General features: G+C 38.0%; 1 protein-coding gene across 7 annotated transcripts in view; it reads right to left on the reverse strand.

Annotated features, from left to right (window-relative positions):
• The window catches only part of LOC126872192 (hemicentin-2-like), a 548,719-nt gene that overhangs the window by 52,049 nt on the left and 475,576 nt on the right, over positions 1-21,094 (reverse strand). For all 7 annotated transcript variants that reach the window (XM_050631835.1, XM_050631841.1, XM_050631836.1 and 4 more), the window contains one exon: positions 17,438-17,597. In XM_050631835.1, the coding sequence (XP_050487792.1) occupies positions 17,438-17,597 (160 nt within the window). The remainder of the gene's footprint in view (positions 1-17,437; positions 17,598-21,094) is intronic.

Consider the following 21,094-nt stretch of genomic DNA (forward strand, 5'->3'; position numbering starts at 1 on the left):
AACTCGAAATAAAACGATTCAATAAATCCTAAGCAGCCAATAGCAATAATAGCAATAGCAATAATTTGCGAAATACTTCTCGATGCGAAGATTAAATATTTTCTCGAACAGTTTAGCCGACAGCGGCGCATAGTTTGAAGAAAAGTCCTTACGAAATGGTTCATTTGATGGCTGAGATCATTAACAAAGTGTCTGTTTGCGTTCAAATTTAGAAACGACTGTATCGCGTGGAGAACGTTGAAATAGAAATGGCGCAATCTATTCGATTATTAATCACACTACGTCGAGACTACGCTCGAAATAAATTCCTCTCAATTTCTGGAGGACGAGAGGTGGTTGCCCTCGTGGTGTCATTCATAAAAATGGCCGGACGACTTCGATTCTCGTTTCTCTCTCCGGGGAAAAGAGAAAGGGGCAGAAATGTAATTACGACGAAAATCGAATGACGACAATGAAGTTCGGACTTTTCTTGATTCGCGAACACGAGGGCATCGATCCGTCTGGATGTCTAAAGACGTTACTGACGTCGACGTGATCGTGTTAGACGTCGCGACGCATTGCAGCTCTGTGAATTTTTAAAGGTTGTCACATTCGGCCTTCGCATCCGCCCTAGACTGCTTTATTGACAGCCTAACGTTTGTACTCGGGAAAACCGCATCTACTATCATCGCAACCACGAATTTCCCAACATTTTTTGTCTCTGTACGAGGAGTTTTGTATCGTTATCCGATCGTAATAGCCGTTATTTTTTACAAGAGTAAACAAAACAAGAAAGAAGCTCTTTATCGTTTGCGTCAAAAATTTTATGTATAATAGTATATCATATAGTAGTATATTTATAGTAGTATATTTTATGCAGTTACTCATGTTATCATTGAATATTTTTATGAATACATTACATGTTATGCGATATTTTTGAAAATTTCATCAGAAAATATTCTAGCAGGTACACAATCTAGACGGCAAATTAATGATTGACTTATACTACCGAAACAGAAACTACATAGATTAAAATACATCTCGATATATAGAATCTATTTTAACCCAAACTAAACTAATGTAAGTCCCGATTTAAAAAAAAGTAATTAATTAATAATAATAAAATATAAATTAATAATAATTGACACAATTTCCTAAGCAAAGCAGAGATATTTATTACCCAAAAGAAAACTATAATTCTATATTCTCAACGACCCATAAATATAAGAAGCACTAAAGTCAACCCTAAAAATAAAAAAGTAAATTCATCGTTCCTTACAAAAATTGAAGTCTTTTGCTAGTTTAATACCTGTAACAATTTATAACTTTAATTCCTTTTCCATCTCGAAGGGTAGAAAACCATTCGAGGAAACTGTTGAACTACTAGTAGTTCACAAAACAATCGACATTATTCGAACAGGAAGCAAGAGAGTGCAGCGTGACCGTGGCTTTTGAAACGGCGACGGTTGTACAGGTGGCTTGGTCGGCCCATTTAGCAAACTCAACGGAACATTTTCCCCGTCGGTGAAGATAAGTAAACGGTTTAAACGACGTTCCATCGGAAGGAGATCTGTTGGTTAAAATTCTCGGTACCTGGCTATCCGACAATTATATCCCATTTAGTAATCCGTTTTTTCGTACGATTTGAACGTCATTGTGAATTCGACTTGCATTTAATCCACGCCTTCTTTGTTCTCCGCGCTTGAGAACTCGGCTTCGCCATTTTACAGGCAACTAAGCGGCTTAAGATCTCCAACGAACGAAACGTCGAAGAAAGAGGTGCGCTTTTCCCTCTCGCTTGCGCATAATAATATGTCCTAAAACTGAATTGAAATCTTAAGCTCCGTTATCGCCATAAATGGAGCCCGAAACCCGTCCATCTCTCTTTTCGTCTCTTTTCGTTCTCTATCTTTGCCGTTTCCCCTCTTTCTCTATTTCTCTGACAGTTTGGTGGTACAAGTTGTGGTCTGCCTCTTGCCTCCCTACGCCTCCATTTGCATGTAAATTATTACCAGACGAAACACAAAAGCGATGGAGAGGTGACCCGAGCTTGAAAAGGAAACGCGAACGAATTGAGTCCTATAGAGCTGCAGTCACTCTGCTACCCCGGAAATGACTCCTCCGGACGGCGAATTGTCCACGCTCGTTGGAATAAGCTAATTCGCGTCACCGGCGAGTGTCGCCTAACGCGTGGTTTACGGAGGCTCGAAGGTGAGCGGGAATAGCATGTAAATTGTGTGAATTCACACTAACGAAAAGCATTTATCGTAAGAAATCTTTTATTATATTCACATCGTATGCGTTATACGTATGTATGGAATATTTCGAAATTTCATTAATACTGTAATGAGACACAACTGTCACGATTATATTGGTAACATTTGAAATTACATTAATGTATATCAACTTTGAAAATGTATATTATACAGAAGTTAGAAGATATTTTTTGAAAATATATATTTAATAAGAATATTATACTTTACAGTTTCGCTAGAAGTGATGAGATTTATTAATGTAATAAAGAATTGACTGTTTAAATATTTGTATGATCCCTATATACTTGTATTAAATACCGTATAATTTCTATATACATTTTTAAATTTCTTGCAAATTTTACTAATATAGTAGTCGTGTCACATTACAGTGTTAATGGAATTTCAAAATGTTTTATATAACACACATAATTATATACATAGATGTTTGCTACGATAAGTATTCAAATAATTGACTATTTAAATATATTTGTGGTCTCTATATACTTATGCTAAATATCTTGTAATTTCTACAATATCTTGTATAATATTCTATTTGTCGTGTCTGATTACTGTGCTAATGAAATCAAAACGTTTTACATAACACACATAATTGTATGCATAAAAGTTTCCCATGACAAAGATTCGAATACTTTCGTGAGATAGCGTATATCATTAAACGTTGCTTCGTACGTTCCTTACTTAACCAGACACAACTTCCAGGGTAGGGTAAAATGGTCTGTAGAAACAATGTTTCATAAGACAGTCTCGCGAGTGGGACCACGTGTCAGTCTTCTGCAGAGACATTAAGAGCTGCGCTAAATCATTACGACAGGTTTAGTGAGTGGATTTGCATAGCTGCCATATGTATATTCGTGTACACACGTATGCAGATGGGGATGGCGTTGCGTGCGGCGAATCGACCGATTCGTGAGTGACACGTATGCGTCCCTACCCCATCCTCCAACTTCTTTTGGACTCTAGAAGCGAAATTTCGAGCGGACGATTTGTTTTCCCACGAACTCATTCTCCCTAGACGCCGGAGTCCGCACCCTGAACCATACCAATTTCGTTGGCTAATTGTCATATTCGATTACAATACTGTAACAAGACAGCAATCAGCTGTTCGGAGACGAGAATTCATTGGTGCTAAATAGACGAAAATGTATTGTGGCGAAAGTCTTTCTTTCAAATTTAAGTTAATTTAAATAGAAAGTTAGTATACAGCATGAATATATATGTTAAAGATGTAATAAATTGAGAATCGATATCCTTGTTTCTTATACAGTTTATTCCAGTACGAAGGAGGATCGCCCCTTGAACTCACCGGCAGCGTACAGACCGGTGTGCCTTTTGGACGAGGTGGGCAAACTCCTTGAAAGAATAATCGCCACCCGTCTGGAGGCCCATATATCGGAGCGGATGCCCGGATGGCACGATAGCCAGTACGGCTTTCGACGGGGCCGCTCGACCGTCGATGCGGTGAATTGTGTAAGAGCTATGGCGGAGGCCATGGTGTAGCAGAACGGGGTGGCGTTGGCGGTCTCGCTGAACGTAACAAACGCCTTCAACGCCATTCGCTGGGACATGATAGTGGAGGCGCTGGAACGCTTCGAGGTGCCCCCCCTACCTTGTCCGTGTCATCCGGGTCTATCTGAGCGACGGGTGGGTCACCTACAGAAACAATAGAGTGTTGAGTGGGGTGTTCCGCAGGGTTCTGTGTTAAGGCCTATTTTGTGGATCACGGCGTATGACTTAGTCCTTCGCTGTCCCCTGCCTCCGAACACGGGCATCGTCTGCTACGCCGATGACACTTTGATCCTGGCCGGGGGCGATGGTTTTATGAGACACTCCAACTCGGCGAAGTTGCCGAGGCGTGCGCGGTTCGCGCTATTCAGGAGCTGGGCTTGAGCGTGTCACCTGCCAAGTCTGAGGCCATGTGGTTCTTCGAGCAACACTATATAGAGGAGGAATCCCTTCTCCTGGCCTCTGTGTGAACATCTGCGGAGAGGAAATACAGGTAGGACTCCAGATGAAATACCTGGGCCTCACGATCGACAGCCAATGGACGTTCGGGCCGCACTTTGAGCTCCTGGTCCCTAAAGTGACGGTCGCAGCCAACGCCTTATGCGGCCTATTGCCAAACATTGGCGGGGCTGGAGTCGAAGTTCGTCAACTGTACTAAGGAGTGGTTCGATCCAGAGTCCTGTCCGGAGCCCCGGTGCGGGCGGAAGATCTGCTGAGGAATTATCGCAGCTTACTGCCACTGAGGAGGTTGCAGAGGATTCCGTGCTGGCAGCGTCTCCTCCGTTCGAACTACGTGCCCTAGCGCTTCGGCGGGTGTACCATCAACTGCGGAGCCCGTGCTCGGGCGGGGATCCTCCCTCTGCCGACCAGTCTGTCCGTGACGTCCAGGAGGAGGCAAGGCTCGAAACCTGGGAACGGTGGCACATTCAGCTCGCCGCTGACCGCTCGCTACCGAACTGGGTGGCCTGAAGAGATCGTGGCGAGCTTCCGCTGACATACAGGATGACGCAGGTGCTCACCGGGCACGAAGCATTCGGGGATTTCCTGCTAAGGGTTTGGCGGGAAGTGACCAGCACGTGTCACCACTGCGAGGAAGAGGAAGACACGGCACAGCACACGCTGGAGTTCTGTCCGGCGTGGGAGGAACCGCGTCGTGTCCTACGGCTCGCTATCGGCGAGAGTTTGGCCCCCGAGGCGATCGTAGAGGCCATGCTGAGGGGGCAATAGGATTACATCGCCGTCCGCCCCTACTGCGACGAAGTCATGCTCGTAAAGGAGCGCGCCGAGGGTGAAAGGGTGAGAAGTCATTATCCATTGAGGGTGCCGTCACGCCGGGGAGGGTTTGTCCCCCCCCCCCCCCTCCTCGGACTTGCATGACGGCCCAGACAACGAAGCGCTAGGAGGAGTAGTCCCTCCTAACGAAGGTTCTGCTGCTTAAGTAGGATTTAATTAATTAGTACATTTGCTCCGGGAATTGTGTCCTGATTGTTTGTAGTAGGCTTTCGTGGTTTATTTTGTCAAATGCTTTCTCTATGTCCATAAAGAGGGCTGTACAGTATTGTTTGTTTTCTAGTGCTAGTATTATTTCGGTGACTAGCCTGTGCATTTGCTCTATAGTGGAGTGTTTGTTTCTGAATCCGAATTGGTGATCCAGTATTAATTTTTCCTTCTCTATTATTAGTTTTATGCAGTCGCAAATTAGTTTCTCTAGTATTTTAGAGAATACAGGAAGTAATGATATTGGCCTCCATGATGTAGTTTGATGTGGGTCTTTGCCTGGTTTAGGTAACATTATGATCTGTGCCAGTTTCCATAGTTTAGGAAAGTATTGAATTCTTAGTATTGCGTTAAATATTATTGTGATTTGTCTTATCGCTTTTGGCGGAAGGTTTTTCAAGATTTCGCCATTGATTAGGTCGATTCCTGGTGCTTTATTATTTTTTGTTTTTTCGATTATGTTTCTAATTTCTTGTGCTGTTGTTTTAGGTATGGTGCAGTGTTTGTCAGTTGACGTACTAGTGGTTAGCGCATTCTCGTCTGTATGACTATTGTGGTTGCTGTTATTGATATTATGTGGTGTAAATGTGTTGCATAGGTGGTTGGAAAATTCTTCAGCTTGCTCTTCGTTGCTTCTTGCCCATGTGTTATCTGCTCTTCTGATTGCTGGGACCATTTTTATTGTCTTCTTTATTTTTTTTTTTTTTTTTTTTTTTTTTGTGGCTTTCCATAGGGAGTAGTTGTAGTTCTCGTGTGCAGAGAGTGACTCTATGAATTTTGTGAATTCGTTATTGTTGTACTCTTTTATTTTGTTCTTTACTTCCTTTGCAAGTTTGTTTAGTTATTTTTTGTTTTCTCGTGTTCTACGTTCTTGCCATTTTGTTTTCGCTTTTCTTTTTTCTCTAATTTTTTCGAGGATGTCTAATGGAATTATTTTTGTTTGTCTGTTGGTTGATTCAGGTATAGTGGTTGCCCATGCTGCTTCTTGAATAGTTTCTGTATATGTTGTTACTGCTTGTTCGATGTGTTCGGGTGTTTTCAATGGGATGTTGCAGTTCATTTTGCTTTCGATTATTTCTTTAAATGTTTGCCATTTGGTGGTTTTATTGCATAGTGCCTCTGAATTGCTTTAAAGTATTGGTTTGTTTCTGTATGTAATTATTATGTGTGTATGATCGGAGGTAAGCTCGAGGCAGAGTGCTATATTTAGTTTATTTGCGTTTAGTAACTGCAAAATCAAGTAGGTCAGGTATTTTGCTCAGGTCTGTCGGCCAGTATGTCGGTCTTCCTGTGGATAGTATATTAAGGTTATTGTTTCTAATGTAGTTTTCCAGGATTCTACCTCGAGGTGTAGTGATTCTTGAATTGATGCCTGGTGTCCGATTTTAGCTAGTTCCTCGCATATGTTTTTTGTATTTGTTTTTGGGTGTACTCCCCTGATTACTGCTTTGCAACTTTTATCAGTATTGAGCTGGTAAGTGTGATAGCCGGCGTTTTATTCTTTTAACACTTTTACCACTTTTCTATAAGTCTCCGGGGTGTTAGTTTGGACTTTTACCTGGTCCAGTTTTAGTTGCTTAATGCTGTAATTTTCTTTACCTGTCATGATGTTTAGCAGTTCAATTAGGGGGTCTATAATTTGGGCATCTATGTAGATTGGTGGTGGTTTGGCGGTGTGTGTTTTTGGTTTTTCCGCTGGGTCTAATTCCATTTCTTGTGGCAGTGTGCTGAAGGAGTTTTGGAGAGGAATTTCTTGAAGCCATTGTTGCCTTTCCGTTTCTCCAGCCCTCCTAGCATTTGTATTTGATGTTATTTTTCGTTTTTTGCTGGGAATTACAACCTTCCAGCTTTCATTCTGGTGTGATAGATCGTTGTTGCTGTTGTTCTTCTCATCATTCTTTTGTGTAGTTCCCGTTTCTGTTTCCTTTATAACTGAGCAGTCATGATCTTCGTTTGTTGATTTTTTTGGGTTTGTTGTATCTACAACTCTGTTTATAAAGTATGTTTCGCCTTTGTTTAGTATTTTTATTGGTGGTACTTGTTGCTTATTTTCCATTATTTAGCGATTGGCTCGGTCTTGAGTCACTTTGTTTTCCCCGCCTGTTGCACTTACGGAGGCACTGGTTCACACGTCAACATAGCTCGACTGCTCGGGCAGAACTGGGCAACCAGATGTCCGCATATCCTTACTGCGTAAGTCTTAAGGACCTATCATGAGATTTCTCAGGAATTTTCTAGCTGAGGTCTTCAGACCGAACAAACATCTCTTTACTGAATCGTTTCTAAAACTTATCGTTTACTACGGGAAATTTAGTTTTTTCACGTTTTTTTCACTAGCAACTTTCTATCAAGGGCGCACTTTCCTAACCAAAATTGTCATCAACAAATTCGATGGTCCCTTGCGTTAGACACACCCATCACTAGCTTCCCTCCGACACAGCATCGTCACTTTACTTATTCTTCATCGTTAGAATAGTCAACCTGTCATTACCAGATTTTTATCTTTAAATCAATCACTTACTTAACTTATACATACGCATCAGTGTAATTATCTTCTTTACAAAGTTGTTGGAATAAACATTAATTTATACCTCTTAATTCAGTGTAAACTCAATTGAGCCACCTCTATTATCGTAACAGAAATCAGGGGACCGATCAGTTCATGGCGTCAATTATCTAATCGTAATGGGAATTTACGACTCCCGTTGACGTGCTTTCTCGCGATCGCGTCTGTCCGCGAATGATCGAATAAACACATTGCATAAAGATCATAAGAGAATGCGCGTACGGTATATTTCTACTTGATTTTATTTTTTATGCTTTTTCGAATGAAAATTCGTCTTAAATATTAATGTATTTTCCAGTAATTACAGGTTATATCAGCTCGTATAAAGACTTGAAATTGTAACTTTATGGAAATCCATCTAAGGTCTGAAATTCGTTTGTATAATTTCCTCGTACTGAAGTTACTAAATTATTCTGTACATGTTTAACAGTCTTTAGGGAACACTTGGCGATGCAGTTTTAAAGAAGAGCTGTCCAGCTTACAAATGACCAAACTATTTCAAATGTCCATGCAAACCTTTATCAGAGGCTTAAAGGGTACAACGACCCAGGAAAGGAAGTTTCAAGAAGTTTTCAGGAAGTTATTGTTCAAACAATATTAACAAACAAATTTTTCTAATCAACCTAACAACTCCCATCAGTAGACTGCAGATTTTTATGCAAATTCACATTCTACTGAATGTAATTAAAAAAATTGAATCTAGGCAGAAGATCGTCCTACTTTCTGAATATTATAGAGACTATTCTATTTTGAATATGTTATACAATCTTTAAATGATTTACATTCTGCTCATTTTTGTATTTCCAAATTTCTTATAAATACTTTACAGATTTATATGCAAATTCCTATTTTTATAAACCTAACTAGAGGGGCTGTGTCCCCGTCGCTTCCAGCAATCATTCCTCTCTCTTCTATGCTAAAAACAACTTTCATTTCGTGGACAGATTTTTGATACAGCCAACTTCAAACGAATGAGAAGCTTTCAAAACTTTAAAAAGGCTAAACGAAATAAACTTATGCAATACAACTTCCGTGACACTTTAGTTTATACTTATACTATAGTTCAGAGCAAAGTAAATAATCGAAAATCGAACACTTGTCCATTGAATACAGATAAATTTGGAAAAGAATGACACCAGGCATTTTATTATGCCCCAAATATTTCATATATCTTTTTTGTGCATGTTTGCAATTTTAAATGCGGATGTTAAGAAATGTCCAATTTTGGTCTTCCTTGTGAACGAAAAATTCGTGTAGGCCATTTCAGAGGATCTCAAGAGAAAGTTGAAAAATATTAGAGCAAAAAGAGGCAGCGTTGAAACTTATCCATACGTTACAGTTGATCTTCATTCTTCATACTGCGAAATAATTCTTTGAAAATTCTGCTGATAAATCAATCGAAGTTTGAAATCCAGCAAATCCGAAGTACCAGAAAATCATTTTTGGCTATTGTTTTCACGTAGCAACAATCTGGTGGTACTTCAGATTCACCAGATTTTAGATTTCAATTAATTTACCACCAAAATTTCCGGAGAGTTATTATGTTCAATAACATGAATAGTTATTCCGTAGGTGGATCAAAATTTGCAAGAAATGAAGATAAATGTAACACGTGGATGAGTTCGACCGCTGCTATTTTTTCATCTCTGCAGTCTTGTTTCTCAATTTTCCCATCACATTTCGGATAAACGCTACTAACATATATTGTTCCTTGAGGAATCCGCTTGAATGTCCTGCAAGAATTTTTCGCTCGCAAGAATGTCCAAAAATGACCGTTTTTTAATATTACCCTTATGTATAAATTCATAAAACTCTACGGTCTGTTCATCAGCTACCTCTGATTTTCTCTCACAACCTCAAACTCCAAAAACTTAACTCTATCCTCGACCCCACGACTACAAAATGACGTGAACAGCAAAATCTCGTGACACCATACCGAACTGCATGAAACGCAGCGTCCCAAGCGGGCAGGGCATCCCATTCTCCTCCATCACGGACGCGCAGATCCTCCTGCCGCTTCCGGGCTCTGGCTATTGGGAGACCACGTGGCACACACGCGCATAATTCCACACGATCCGTGCTGCGTTCCACGTGTATAGGAGTATGCGTGCGTGTGCGACCGGCCGCGCACGATTCGAATCTCATCAAACACCGCGGCAGTCGCCTTTAACTGCCTCAGACGGGCCGTTTAACCCGGCGGACATGGCATCGTGCACGAGAACACGGACCTGGCCTGGTGAATTCCGGCATGTGTCAGACGGTAGCTCGTCGATATGGAGGGCCGCATTTGTAAGCGTGTACCAGGCGGTCGACGCGCAGTCCAACGGATTAGCCGTGGCAGTTCGCCGGCGTTAAGGCCATTACACACCGATTTGCCTGGCTGACCATATGGACACGCGAGGTGAGACCGACTGTCATTCGCTCGTAGGTTAGAACGGGACTTGAGACACAGGATTACGACTGTAGAGGCTACCACCATAACCTATGCACAGGAAATTGAACGACAGGCAGGGGGGGGGGGGGGGCGATCAATTGTTCGCGCCAACGCGCAGTAGTAGACGGTGAAATGGCTTAGCCGATTTCGCGATCGGTTTAATCACGTTCGCTATGTATGCGGTTATTTATTTTGACACGCGTTGACTGTCACGCAAATTTTGTATATTTTCTCTGGAGGCAGTAGATTGAAATATACTACAACGTTTGATCTTTACAAAATGTTATGTAGAGATTGCGCGTCTTTTTCCGACGACGTTATTTAAATAATCATTCATATCACTGAAAAAAAATTTGGGGGTTTGAAGTTGTATATACAGGAGGATCAAAGAGAATCTTTAATAGAAAATGTTAGATCCATTGAGAAGTTTTCTGTTTCTAATTTTTGTATAAACTAAACTGATGAGTTGTTTGACTTTTGAAATTCTTTTAAAAGATTGGGCTAGAAGCAAAATTTTGATAGACTCGTTCTTCTTACAAATCAAATTTCACCTATCTCTTAGATAATTCTAATTTTTATATTTGCTAGATGGACGAGTCCCTTGACTTTTGAAATTCTTTTTAACCTCTTAGATACGATGCGCTATAGTGGCTTTTGCGGATGTCATCTTATATTACGACGCACCGCTATAGTAGCTCGCTCTACTGACTCATTTGCTCGCTCACCGTTTGAACTAAATGATCTTTTTCATTTGTCTTGCTGTACACTTTTTTGCCTTCACAATGTATTATAATAATGTCAACAATACACAGACAGAATATATAGTCTTTGTTTTTGATACGCCAGTGTCAGATATCAATTGTTGCTTTTCGTTAAAATAAATATACCATTATTAGATGCTCTTTTTAACATGCCCATTCGTAGAATCTTCAACCTCAAGATGTCGCTTCAAAATAAATAACGAAGTACAATTTGAAAAACACTATCGCGCTATGAGTGAAAATTGTGACGTGGGTCTATGTGTCATACCATGCTTTAAAATATATCACACTCAATTGTATTATTAATTATTAAAGTAAATTATTAAAGTTAAAATATATGCATCATATCTTTAAGAAAAATTATAATCTAAAACTTCATTCCAATGTGCTTGCGTAGAGAACAGCATTATCCGTCACACATTGCAGTTCTGTATCGTTTACGTGCAATTCGTGTCAAACTCTGTTATGCAGAAAAATAGCCCCGCACAAAATTTAACTGTACCTAAGAAGTTAAAGATCGATCTCGCCGCAGGGCTTGAACGGACTCCCTCGTGCATAAAAAATAAACCCTGTAATTTAATCTGAAAATCGTTAGAGACGGTTTCAAATTTCGTTTCATCTGGGTGAACGAACGTCAAGAGTAGTTAAGCTGAAATTTGATAAAACGTTGAATATCTAGAGAAGTTCGATTTTGGAACGAAGTTTTGGAACAAAGTAAGTTTAAAGTAAATCTAAGGCAAATGAAGAAAAGACGGTTCGGTTTACGAAGTGGACACGACGAGACCAAAGTTGGCACAGACGAAATTAGGATAAATACTTTGGCCTTTCTTCCGTGGAGCACGAACTTTGACGTCGGAATTTACTAATTTTCTGCATTCCGAGAGTCAGGAAGTTCTAAGTTCCAACCTTGTAGATGGACAACTAGATCGATACTATACTTGAAAAATATTGTACAAGGAGACTATCTTATGTCTTCTTAAATTATTGTAGAAATAGAGATTAAAAGTCATCATTTATTGACCAAAAATTCGAAGTAGATTCTTACCGCATAAAAACAAGCCTAAACCACATTTTCTGTATTCTAATAGTTTAAGAAAGTTGGAAGTTTCAATCTTATAAATGGACGAAATCGATGGTATATCCGAGGAATTTTGCAAAATCAGATTATTCCATGTTATTTCGAATTATCGTAAAAAAATAGAGATTGAAAAAGCTATCGCATTTATAGTAAAATAAAGCGGAATAGAATTACTGCTGTATTAAAACAAAATAGATTAGACAAAAATCGAAATGAACGCGGATAAAATGGGGGGGGGGGGGGTAAATGTATCCTGACTTTCTTTTCGAAGCTCCTTCTCGAATGGACAAGCTAGCAGACTTCTACGTTCTTGCCGCAGCGAAAATTTGAAATTGGAGTGCTGTAAATTGAAAGCAGAATCGACGTTGGATTGGACCGCCATGATTCGATCCCCGGGAGTGGATGTGATAAAATCTTAGTCGACGCAGTTGAAATCAGGGAAAGTGCACTCCTATCTTTCGTGTTACGCGGACTGTGTCACCGAAGAACTTCAACAAAGAAAATTCTCTCAAATATCTGTTGATCGAATCGTTGTTCGTTTTTAAAAATCAGTTTGCCGTTAACTTAATCGTTCGTTTGATAATACAGAATAAATTAACGTCGAGAGTGTCTGTTATAGTATGTGTATTAAAAAGATAATATTTAAAGTGTTCATTCTTTGGTAAATTTTTTTCGGTTATTTTTGTTATATTACATTTAGAAAATATATAATTTCGTCGGTATGAAATTTTTAATAATATATGCGCTATATACGTTACCAAGCAAACTGCATATTGCAAAATAAATTCATGGTTAACTTAATCTCTTGCCTAATAATATATAAATTGGTGGTGAGATTTTTCGTTGCAGCGTGTTTACTGAAGAAATTATATTTAAATAGTGTTTAGTCTGTGTTAAAATTTTGTGTGAAACTTTCTGTTTTTATTTTAACTATGGCAAAATGGATAATATCCATTATTCATATATAAAGTTTTAGTAATTTTATTCTGCATTTGTATACGTTATCGACTACGTGCAATACGTGTATTATTGTATGATATTTTCGCATCATCAATTTCGTAATTCGATTTCATTTCACCTAAAACTGGCATTCTTCAATTTTGGACATGTTACGTCGCGTAACACTCTACCTAGCCGAGGCCACACACCGCAGGCAATATGGCAACCAGATGTCTTCGGATACTCGCAGCGTATCCTCCATAGTTTCAAGGACCTTCCATAAATTTCACAGATTTCCTAGAAAAGGTCCTTCAAACGAAACAAACATCTGTTTCCGAGGAATTTCTAGAGACTATTGTCTACCACGGCGAAAAAGGGGAAGTTAGTTTTTCTCACGTACGCTGCAACTTTCCTCCCACTAACCACTTTCTCTCGAGGGCGGTTAAGACCTTTCGTCTAACCAATTAACGACGAAGCCTACTCCCTCACTCTCCTAACTCAAATCGTCACGAACAAATCCGATGGTCCCGTGCGCTAGACACACCCATCCTTAGCTTTCCTCCGACACATCATCGTCTCCCAAGACAGTACTGATTTTACATCCTTCGAACGGTCAACATCCTTCGAGCGGGTATACACACCCGCAGATCAGTCACTCACTCATCTCGTACATACGCACCAGCGTAACTATCCTCGTTATAAGTTGTGGAATAAACGGTGAAATATAACTTACTACTGTGTCATATTCATTCAACCACCTCTGTTATCCTAACCGAAACAGGGGAACGACTACTTCGCGGCGTCGATTCACCGAATCGTAGCGAGAATTTACGCCTCTCGCTGACGCGTTTTCCTCGCGACCGCGTCTCTCCGCGAACGGTCATAACAGGACATATGTCGCTTAGAATCCCAAAAGATTCTAGAAAGTTGAAATTCCACATTTTCTCCGTTCGAGAGCATTTTGAAATCTGCCTATTTTCACCTTGTGAAACTTCATTTTTCCTTGTGGCTTCTCGATTTTATTGTGTTACTTGTTTCTATTTGTTACGACGCCTAAAACATCTGCTCGCCAGCCCGCGCGACCGGACAACAACCGACCTGCGTAACGGCACTTCGACCCTCAATAAACCTAAGGACCCACCATAACTTTCACTTTCCTGCATTGTTTCGCCATATGTCTTCAATCCGATTGTCTTGAAGAATTGCAAGCCTAAAAATATGCTCGAAACACAGTCGGTTTTAGAGGTGTCCTTGGGTTTATTAGTCGCCTTTAAAACACGGAGAAAGCGGGTATGCACCCATTAGGAAAACCCGAATAGCCCTGTAATAAAACAGGCTAGGTTTTCTCATACACACAGTCATTTACGCACCACGATGGTAGAAGACTCCCTACTCATCCCTTCGAGCAGTAGTGCAGCATGACCAATCGACACCGCGGTTCGTTACCCTCACTTTTCCTAACGAAAGTGGGACCAACGAATCCGCGTTCTTTAGGCACAGGGGCACACCCACACCGAACTTTCTTCCGTATTAAACAAAAGAGCGACAAACAGTCTACCACCTAACGCCTAACGCGACGGTCTACCAACTAACGCCTAACGCGGCAGTCTACACATAGCGCGAGAGTCGCATACTTCACGCAAATCTTTTGTAACTAAGTGCTTGGAAATATATACTTTATAATACTGTGAATCCCAGTGTTATACCAACTCAATCACCCCTCATTATCTCAACAGAAATCAGGGGATCGATCAATTCGTGGTGTCGATTGTTATAATCGTAACGGGGATTTACGACCCCCGTTGACGACTCTCCTCGCGAGTACGTCTCCCCGCGATTGGTCGAATTTACACTATTGTTGCTATTTCTTCTAACTTTCTTTTATCGTTTCCTTGCTACCATAATTCCTTTCTTGGCTCCTTCGCTTTCTTTACTACTATATATTCTATTCTTTTCTATGTTTTCTTTATTACTGTAACAGTTTTTTCACATTTTCTTTATCTAATATATTTTTTTGTTTCTTAAATTGCTAGACCATAGCTTTTCAAAAATAAAGTCACAAACAACTATTGTAGCTTTTAAAAGTAACACATTAAACGGTAACTTCTTGTGTTGTTTCTTTTCCACTGAAAACCCTTTTGTTAGAAATAAGTATGTAATGTTACGTATAATAGTAGCATTTTTATTATTTAAAAATGCTAACATACACGTATGATGTACGATAGTTATTTTAAATTTTGCAAGACCGGATCTCCCTGATATTACAAAGACGATAGAGATAATACTTTTTGTGTATCCAAAATAAAATTAATAACCAGACTCCGTAATATGGAGGAAATATGGCACAATATTTTATTTATATGGCAAAAACGGAAGTAATGATGTATCGAAAACCCAGAAGGAGCGTAGACCTTGTTAATAGAGAATGGTAGACTTTGTTAACGTAAAAATGGGACTATATTGCATTTAGTGCGACATTGCATTGTATTACTACATCCGTGATAGACGCTGGATTTTAGCTTTGTACACATCTACCTAAATGTATCATTATGTCACAAAAGCATGTTGCTACGAGACGGTTTCCTTTAACGCTATTAGTGGCCACGTCAGTACACCACCTTTTATGTCCTCTTTCAACTGCTTTTCTCTTTCCTTCCTCCCCCCCCCCCCCTCCCTCCGACCCATCTTACAATCCACTTCTCTCTTTATTCGAATTGGTATAAATCCACAAAGCTGGAATCGCAACAATCTCTTCGTTCATTGTACATAATATCGCTTCACAGAACGCAGCGAATCATACTTTCTACATATTTCTGCAACCAGCCGGAGGAAATAGCAGGTTCTGGGCTAGATGCGTTATTCGAATGCCTTTTCGCTTTTCAGATCTCGTTTCAACTCTATCTATAAATGTTTCGTTTCATTGTGGACTGTATAGATGTTCTTTAGTGATTGTAATATTTAATAATTATTTCAAGAAGGATACGTTGGATATTATTTGCTGTTTCTTCTTCAGGTTTTACGTGATTTATTTTGATAAATATTTTATTTATGCAGTGTTATATAACGTTTAAAAATATTCCTCTGTGAATGTGGGAATTATTTAATGGCCGTAATCTTTAATGTCGAAAGCTGTTATTTAAAGAAAAATGCGATAAGTATTTGTTGAGGATTTTTCATTTCATCAATCTTTCATACTACAATAGAATATTTATGCAGTATCCTTTAACGTTCAAAGATACTTGATTTTTCTAGAAACTATTTAATATTTGTAATATTCAATACTGGTAATTAGTTTTAAATAAGAGAATATATCTATATATTACATTTCTATAAATTTTTTTTTCTTTACCAAATTGAAGGTTTTGGTAAATATTCAATACCAACATAGTTTCATATTATTTAAGGATAACAGATACTCGTGTGAGTTATTTTTAATAGATGTAATTTTAAGCGTTTTTAAAGTTTAAATATGTAACTAATACAGTTAAATATTTTATCTTTGAAGTTCACTTCAGTTGCTCGAATGAATATTTGTTTTATGAAAAACTCTAAATCGTCTAAAAATATTTCACTATTGGCGGGACTATCTAAATAATTAAATTTATACAACTAATAATTGCTTTCTGGAAAAGAACGTTTACGGTTTTTCTAAAAATTGTATTTTTATACCGTGTAACTGCTTTGTGTCCTTTTTGTAAAATTTTTCTTCCGGTTTGATTAAATTTTTTTGCGAAGATCGGGTCGTGGTAATATTTGCTTGTGACATCACGGTACAAACTTTTAATGGAACAAAGTTGCAACGGACGTATTCCCTGTGAAATTAAAAAAAAATTGGAACTTCCTCTACGTCTTTTCATTATCATGTCATTTTTTCCTGTGTTTTTAGGGAATGTTGCGTGAAGATGGGCGATGAGACAGCCATTTCTATACAACCATTTTATCCAATAGTCAATAGTAATACTTGTATCGCTAATAATTTACATCATCTGCAATTTTGTTATTCAAATATATTTTATAGAGAATAAGCAAGCGTTACGAATACTTTTGATCAGTAGCGTATCTTTCACACTTATTAATCCAAAAATTTTAGAGCCAAATTCGAAGCTATAGTATTAATTATTTTTTCGTAAGTAAACAAAAATTCCATTCGTGACGAATTTGAGAATTTATTATTTTTATTTTCTTCCTAGTTCGATTTATTCGTAATTTTGTAATTAGAATACATGTAATTATATTCGAATTTATAATTAGAATAAATGCAAGTATAAAGTGTATATTATAACCATTTAAATCGACGATTCCAAATTCTATGCAATATTTCAGTCTTCATAAGAGAACCGTACCTATATCTATTTACATCTTGCGTTAGTTAGAATTACCAAGCTGAATTGCCAATATACTCACATTTGATGTCCAGATTCAGAGGATTGCTCTCTCCGTCGCCTTCTTGGTTGCTGCCAATACACGTGTAGATCCCAGCTCTGCTTCGTGTTACGCTTTGCAATACTAGGCTTTGATTACTGATTATGGTTCCTGTCGCTGGATTATGATACAGCGGATTGCCCTGTCGATATAAAATCGTGATCACTATATCCCATCATAGATCGGAAGTACATCTAACTTTTCGACAAACGACGATGACGAAGAACAATAAAGACGATGGGTCGTTAAAATGTTTCGTGTACGGCACACTGCCTAGAAATCTAGTTTATGTATAGTTCTCTAAGTTCATTCCTATTGTAATTATTGTCTTAATTGACTATGAATAGAAATGTTATCTGATCAGATATCGGAGGAAGTATACTTTTCGGAGATAGAGTGGAATGTTTATGAATTTACGGGAAATTTAAAAGTCCAGCAAAACCGTCCTTTTCTTCTGTTCTATTAAATAACATCAAAATCAGGAAATCAACGAAACTGTGCTCATCATGCTTTTGTCCTGTGATTTTCTTATGCAAATTGAGGTTACGCGAGCAACATATACGTGTATTTGTTTCCTCGTCCAGCTCACTTCGGCAGACGGTGAGGGTAATTTCGAAGTGAACCGTTCACGATGATTGATAGTTTTACGTGAACTTGATGCGCGTGCAGATCGATAGATACCATTCCATGCATAAATTTGCCGAAAAAATTAGAAAGGATGACTAGAGAAAGGGAGGGGAAAAAATAAGGCGAAGGCTGCTGACAGTTTTTCAATTTCTCAACCGTGCCAACCGATGTATTACGTTCTCCTTTTTCGAGCGTCGGAAATCTCCTTTGAATTTCCTCAAAACACATTGGCACCAGTGGCGGAGATCTTCCGTACCGGTGGTCGTTCTCGAATCAAACGAAGAATCGACAAAGGCGCCTGATGTCCTCTTGACTAGAATGACATCGAGATCTAAAGGCGCTCGAAGAAATATTTATGGAACTCGGATCAACATAATGCAGTACAATGCAATATACCACGGGAGAGCCTTCGTATTCGTTTAAAATAAACCTTACTAATCCCTCTACGGGACAGAGGCATGCAGTAAACAGAAACGATATAATAAAATCGTAAAATCTGTCAGTTGTTAAAGTTTAGAACTTTCGACAAAAGCGTTAAGCAGATTGTTGAGGTTATTAGATGTATAAACAGAGAAACGCGTGGATAAATTGTAAGGTAGAAAAGATATTTTAATATAGAAGTGTAAGTACAAGTAGGAATATAATTTGAGCTGGTCCAGATCCGCACGCAGCAGTGTTACCCTATAACTGAAAACCCCGAAGCCCTCGTCGCTTGTCTGCTGTCTATGGTTTGCCTTCGTCGCAATTGACCTAACCGCGGCTAAGAATTATCAATTCTGCGAATAGGTAGATTTACTTCGAAGTACAATGGAGTCTCTGTTATTAGAGTCCTGTCTAAGGTTGTATTATTCGAAATGTTCTAAACTTTACTACAACTTCATTTTTATCATGAAATTTTTAACACAAAGTGTATAAAAGCGTAAATAGTCAGGTATTGTGAAAGCGGTTAACCAAACTTTCAACTGATTAAATAATTAATCAAACTTAAATACACGTACAACGTAATATTATTAAAATGTTTTCTATGATTTTCACGTATCACGTCGGATAATTGAGGTTCTACTGTAATCACATACATACATTATTTATTTCGACGGTTAAAATAAGAATAATCGAACGTCATGAAGTTAATTAAAATTTTTTCTTTTTAACAACTGTGCGAAAAAATGATATTAACGAAGTAGTTGAAATTATTTCCTACTTTCCGTCTAAGGACTGTGGAGTTGTTCTGCGCTGGCGAAAGAGTAAAGTTACACTTCGCTGGCTAAAATATTCACAATGGAACGTAGTAATGCAAAATATACGATTCTCTTATTGGAGAGACTGGGGCTATGAAACGTAAAGGCGCGTTAAAGAACGGGTGAGATGTACTGTCAGAATGCATTCGCCTTAAAACGCAAACGGAATTAATAATGACGGCTTGCGAGAAAAGCGTAAGAAATCAGGAACGGTTTACGTTCTTTTTTGCATTTTTTTTCTCTTAATAGAATATTTTTCGAAAGCTAATAGTAAATGGAAATTTTGTCAATTAAGAGATGCTGGAAGAATATTTTTGAGTTAATCGTAAATGGGATATCGCATCTATGTAACCAATCAGTGATCCGCGGTAGATTGAACGCGTCAATATCAAACAGATTAATATTGAATAGGAAACCCGTTCATTGGTACAACTAATGATTAAACAAATCTCTCGCTGTGATTGCCATAGCTCAATACCAATCACGTCCCACATCGTTGGTTCATCGGATCGGTCGCGAACAACAATTGACTTCCCTCAGTTATTTCATTCGTAGAACTTCCAATAGCCTGATGAAGTTTTATCACAGAACCACGTATAATTATGTACCGATATTAATACAGCTTTGTTACATGACAGATCAAATATTTTATTGAATAAACGACCAGAGAGTGACTAATCTTTTAATTTTGATTTTGTCATTTTGTTCATAGTAGTTTCAATAGATTTACGAAGTATTACCACGCAGCCACGTACAATTACGCACCGAAATTCATGAAATTTTGTTAAATAGTAAATAAAATATTTTATTTGTTGGATCATTTAATTATATACATTATGCATGGAAAAGTTTCCAGCCACATAGATCTTATATTGCAAAAGCGACGTTTCGATTAATATTTCTTGATAATCGAGGTAAATAATATAGTAATATAGTTGTTGGTTAATTTACATAGAAAGCATATTTATTTTGTAGAAATTGGTATTTGTAATTAATCTATGCAATCTCTGTCAAATTTCTGATAATTAGTGTAGAGTTATGGATTATTAGTTAATGTATGTACAAAGTTTATTTGGTATGCACGAATTTATATTTGTAATTAGTCGATATAATCTCTCTTTACAAACTTGATAATTAATATAAATAGTAATGCGTGTTATAAGGTACCTACTAATTTATGTAGAAAGCTTATTTATTCTATGCTTTCTATACTACAAAATTTGTGCAGTAAATTCTACGTCGAAATGAAAGCTACATCGTTCTATTTTTGTTTCTGTTAATTCTGCGATTCTGCTTAAGCGAAGTAATTGGCGAATAAAGTGGGATGGCATTGCCACTTATTTCAATAGCTTTTATTATTAATTTGTTACTAGTTTCAGCCATGTAATTACTTAAGGTTCGTTTGATACAATGAATAATACAAAAGTTGAATTCAAGTAATACAGAAAACAATTTATATTAGCTACAAAAGGGAAGAATTTTCTTTAAATCGACAAATAAATTTTAATTTCTTCTTGCTAATAACCTATCATCTTTAATCTATATTTACATATATCTATCATGTACTTGTTAGTTACAAAGATCGAATTCAAACACAACTTAAAACCGAAGAAGAAAAATGTAAAAAAAAGAAAAAATTCATTTGACTCTGGAAATGAATTCTAATCATTACTATTCTTTCTTTAATTTATGTCTATTATCTTTAATTATTAATCATCTTTCATTCCTTAACGATAATATAATATGTATCTTAAAATAGATGAAACAAGATTCC

The sequence above is a fragment of the Bombus huntii genome, chromosome 12, assembly GCF_024542735.1.
Source record: "Bombus huntii isolate Logan2020A chromosome 12, iyBomHunt1.1, whole genome shotgun sequence".
NCBI lineage: Eukaryota > Metazoa > Arthropoda > Insecta > Hymenoptera > Apidae > Bombus > Bombus huntii.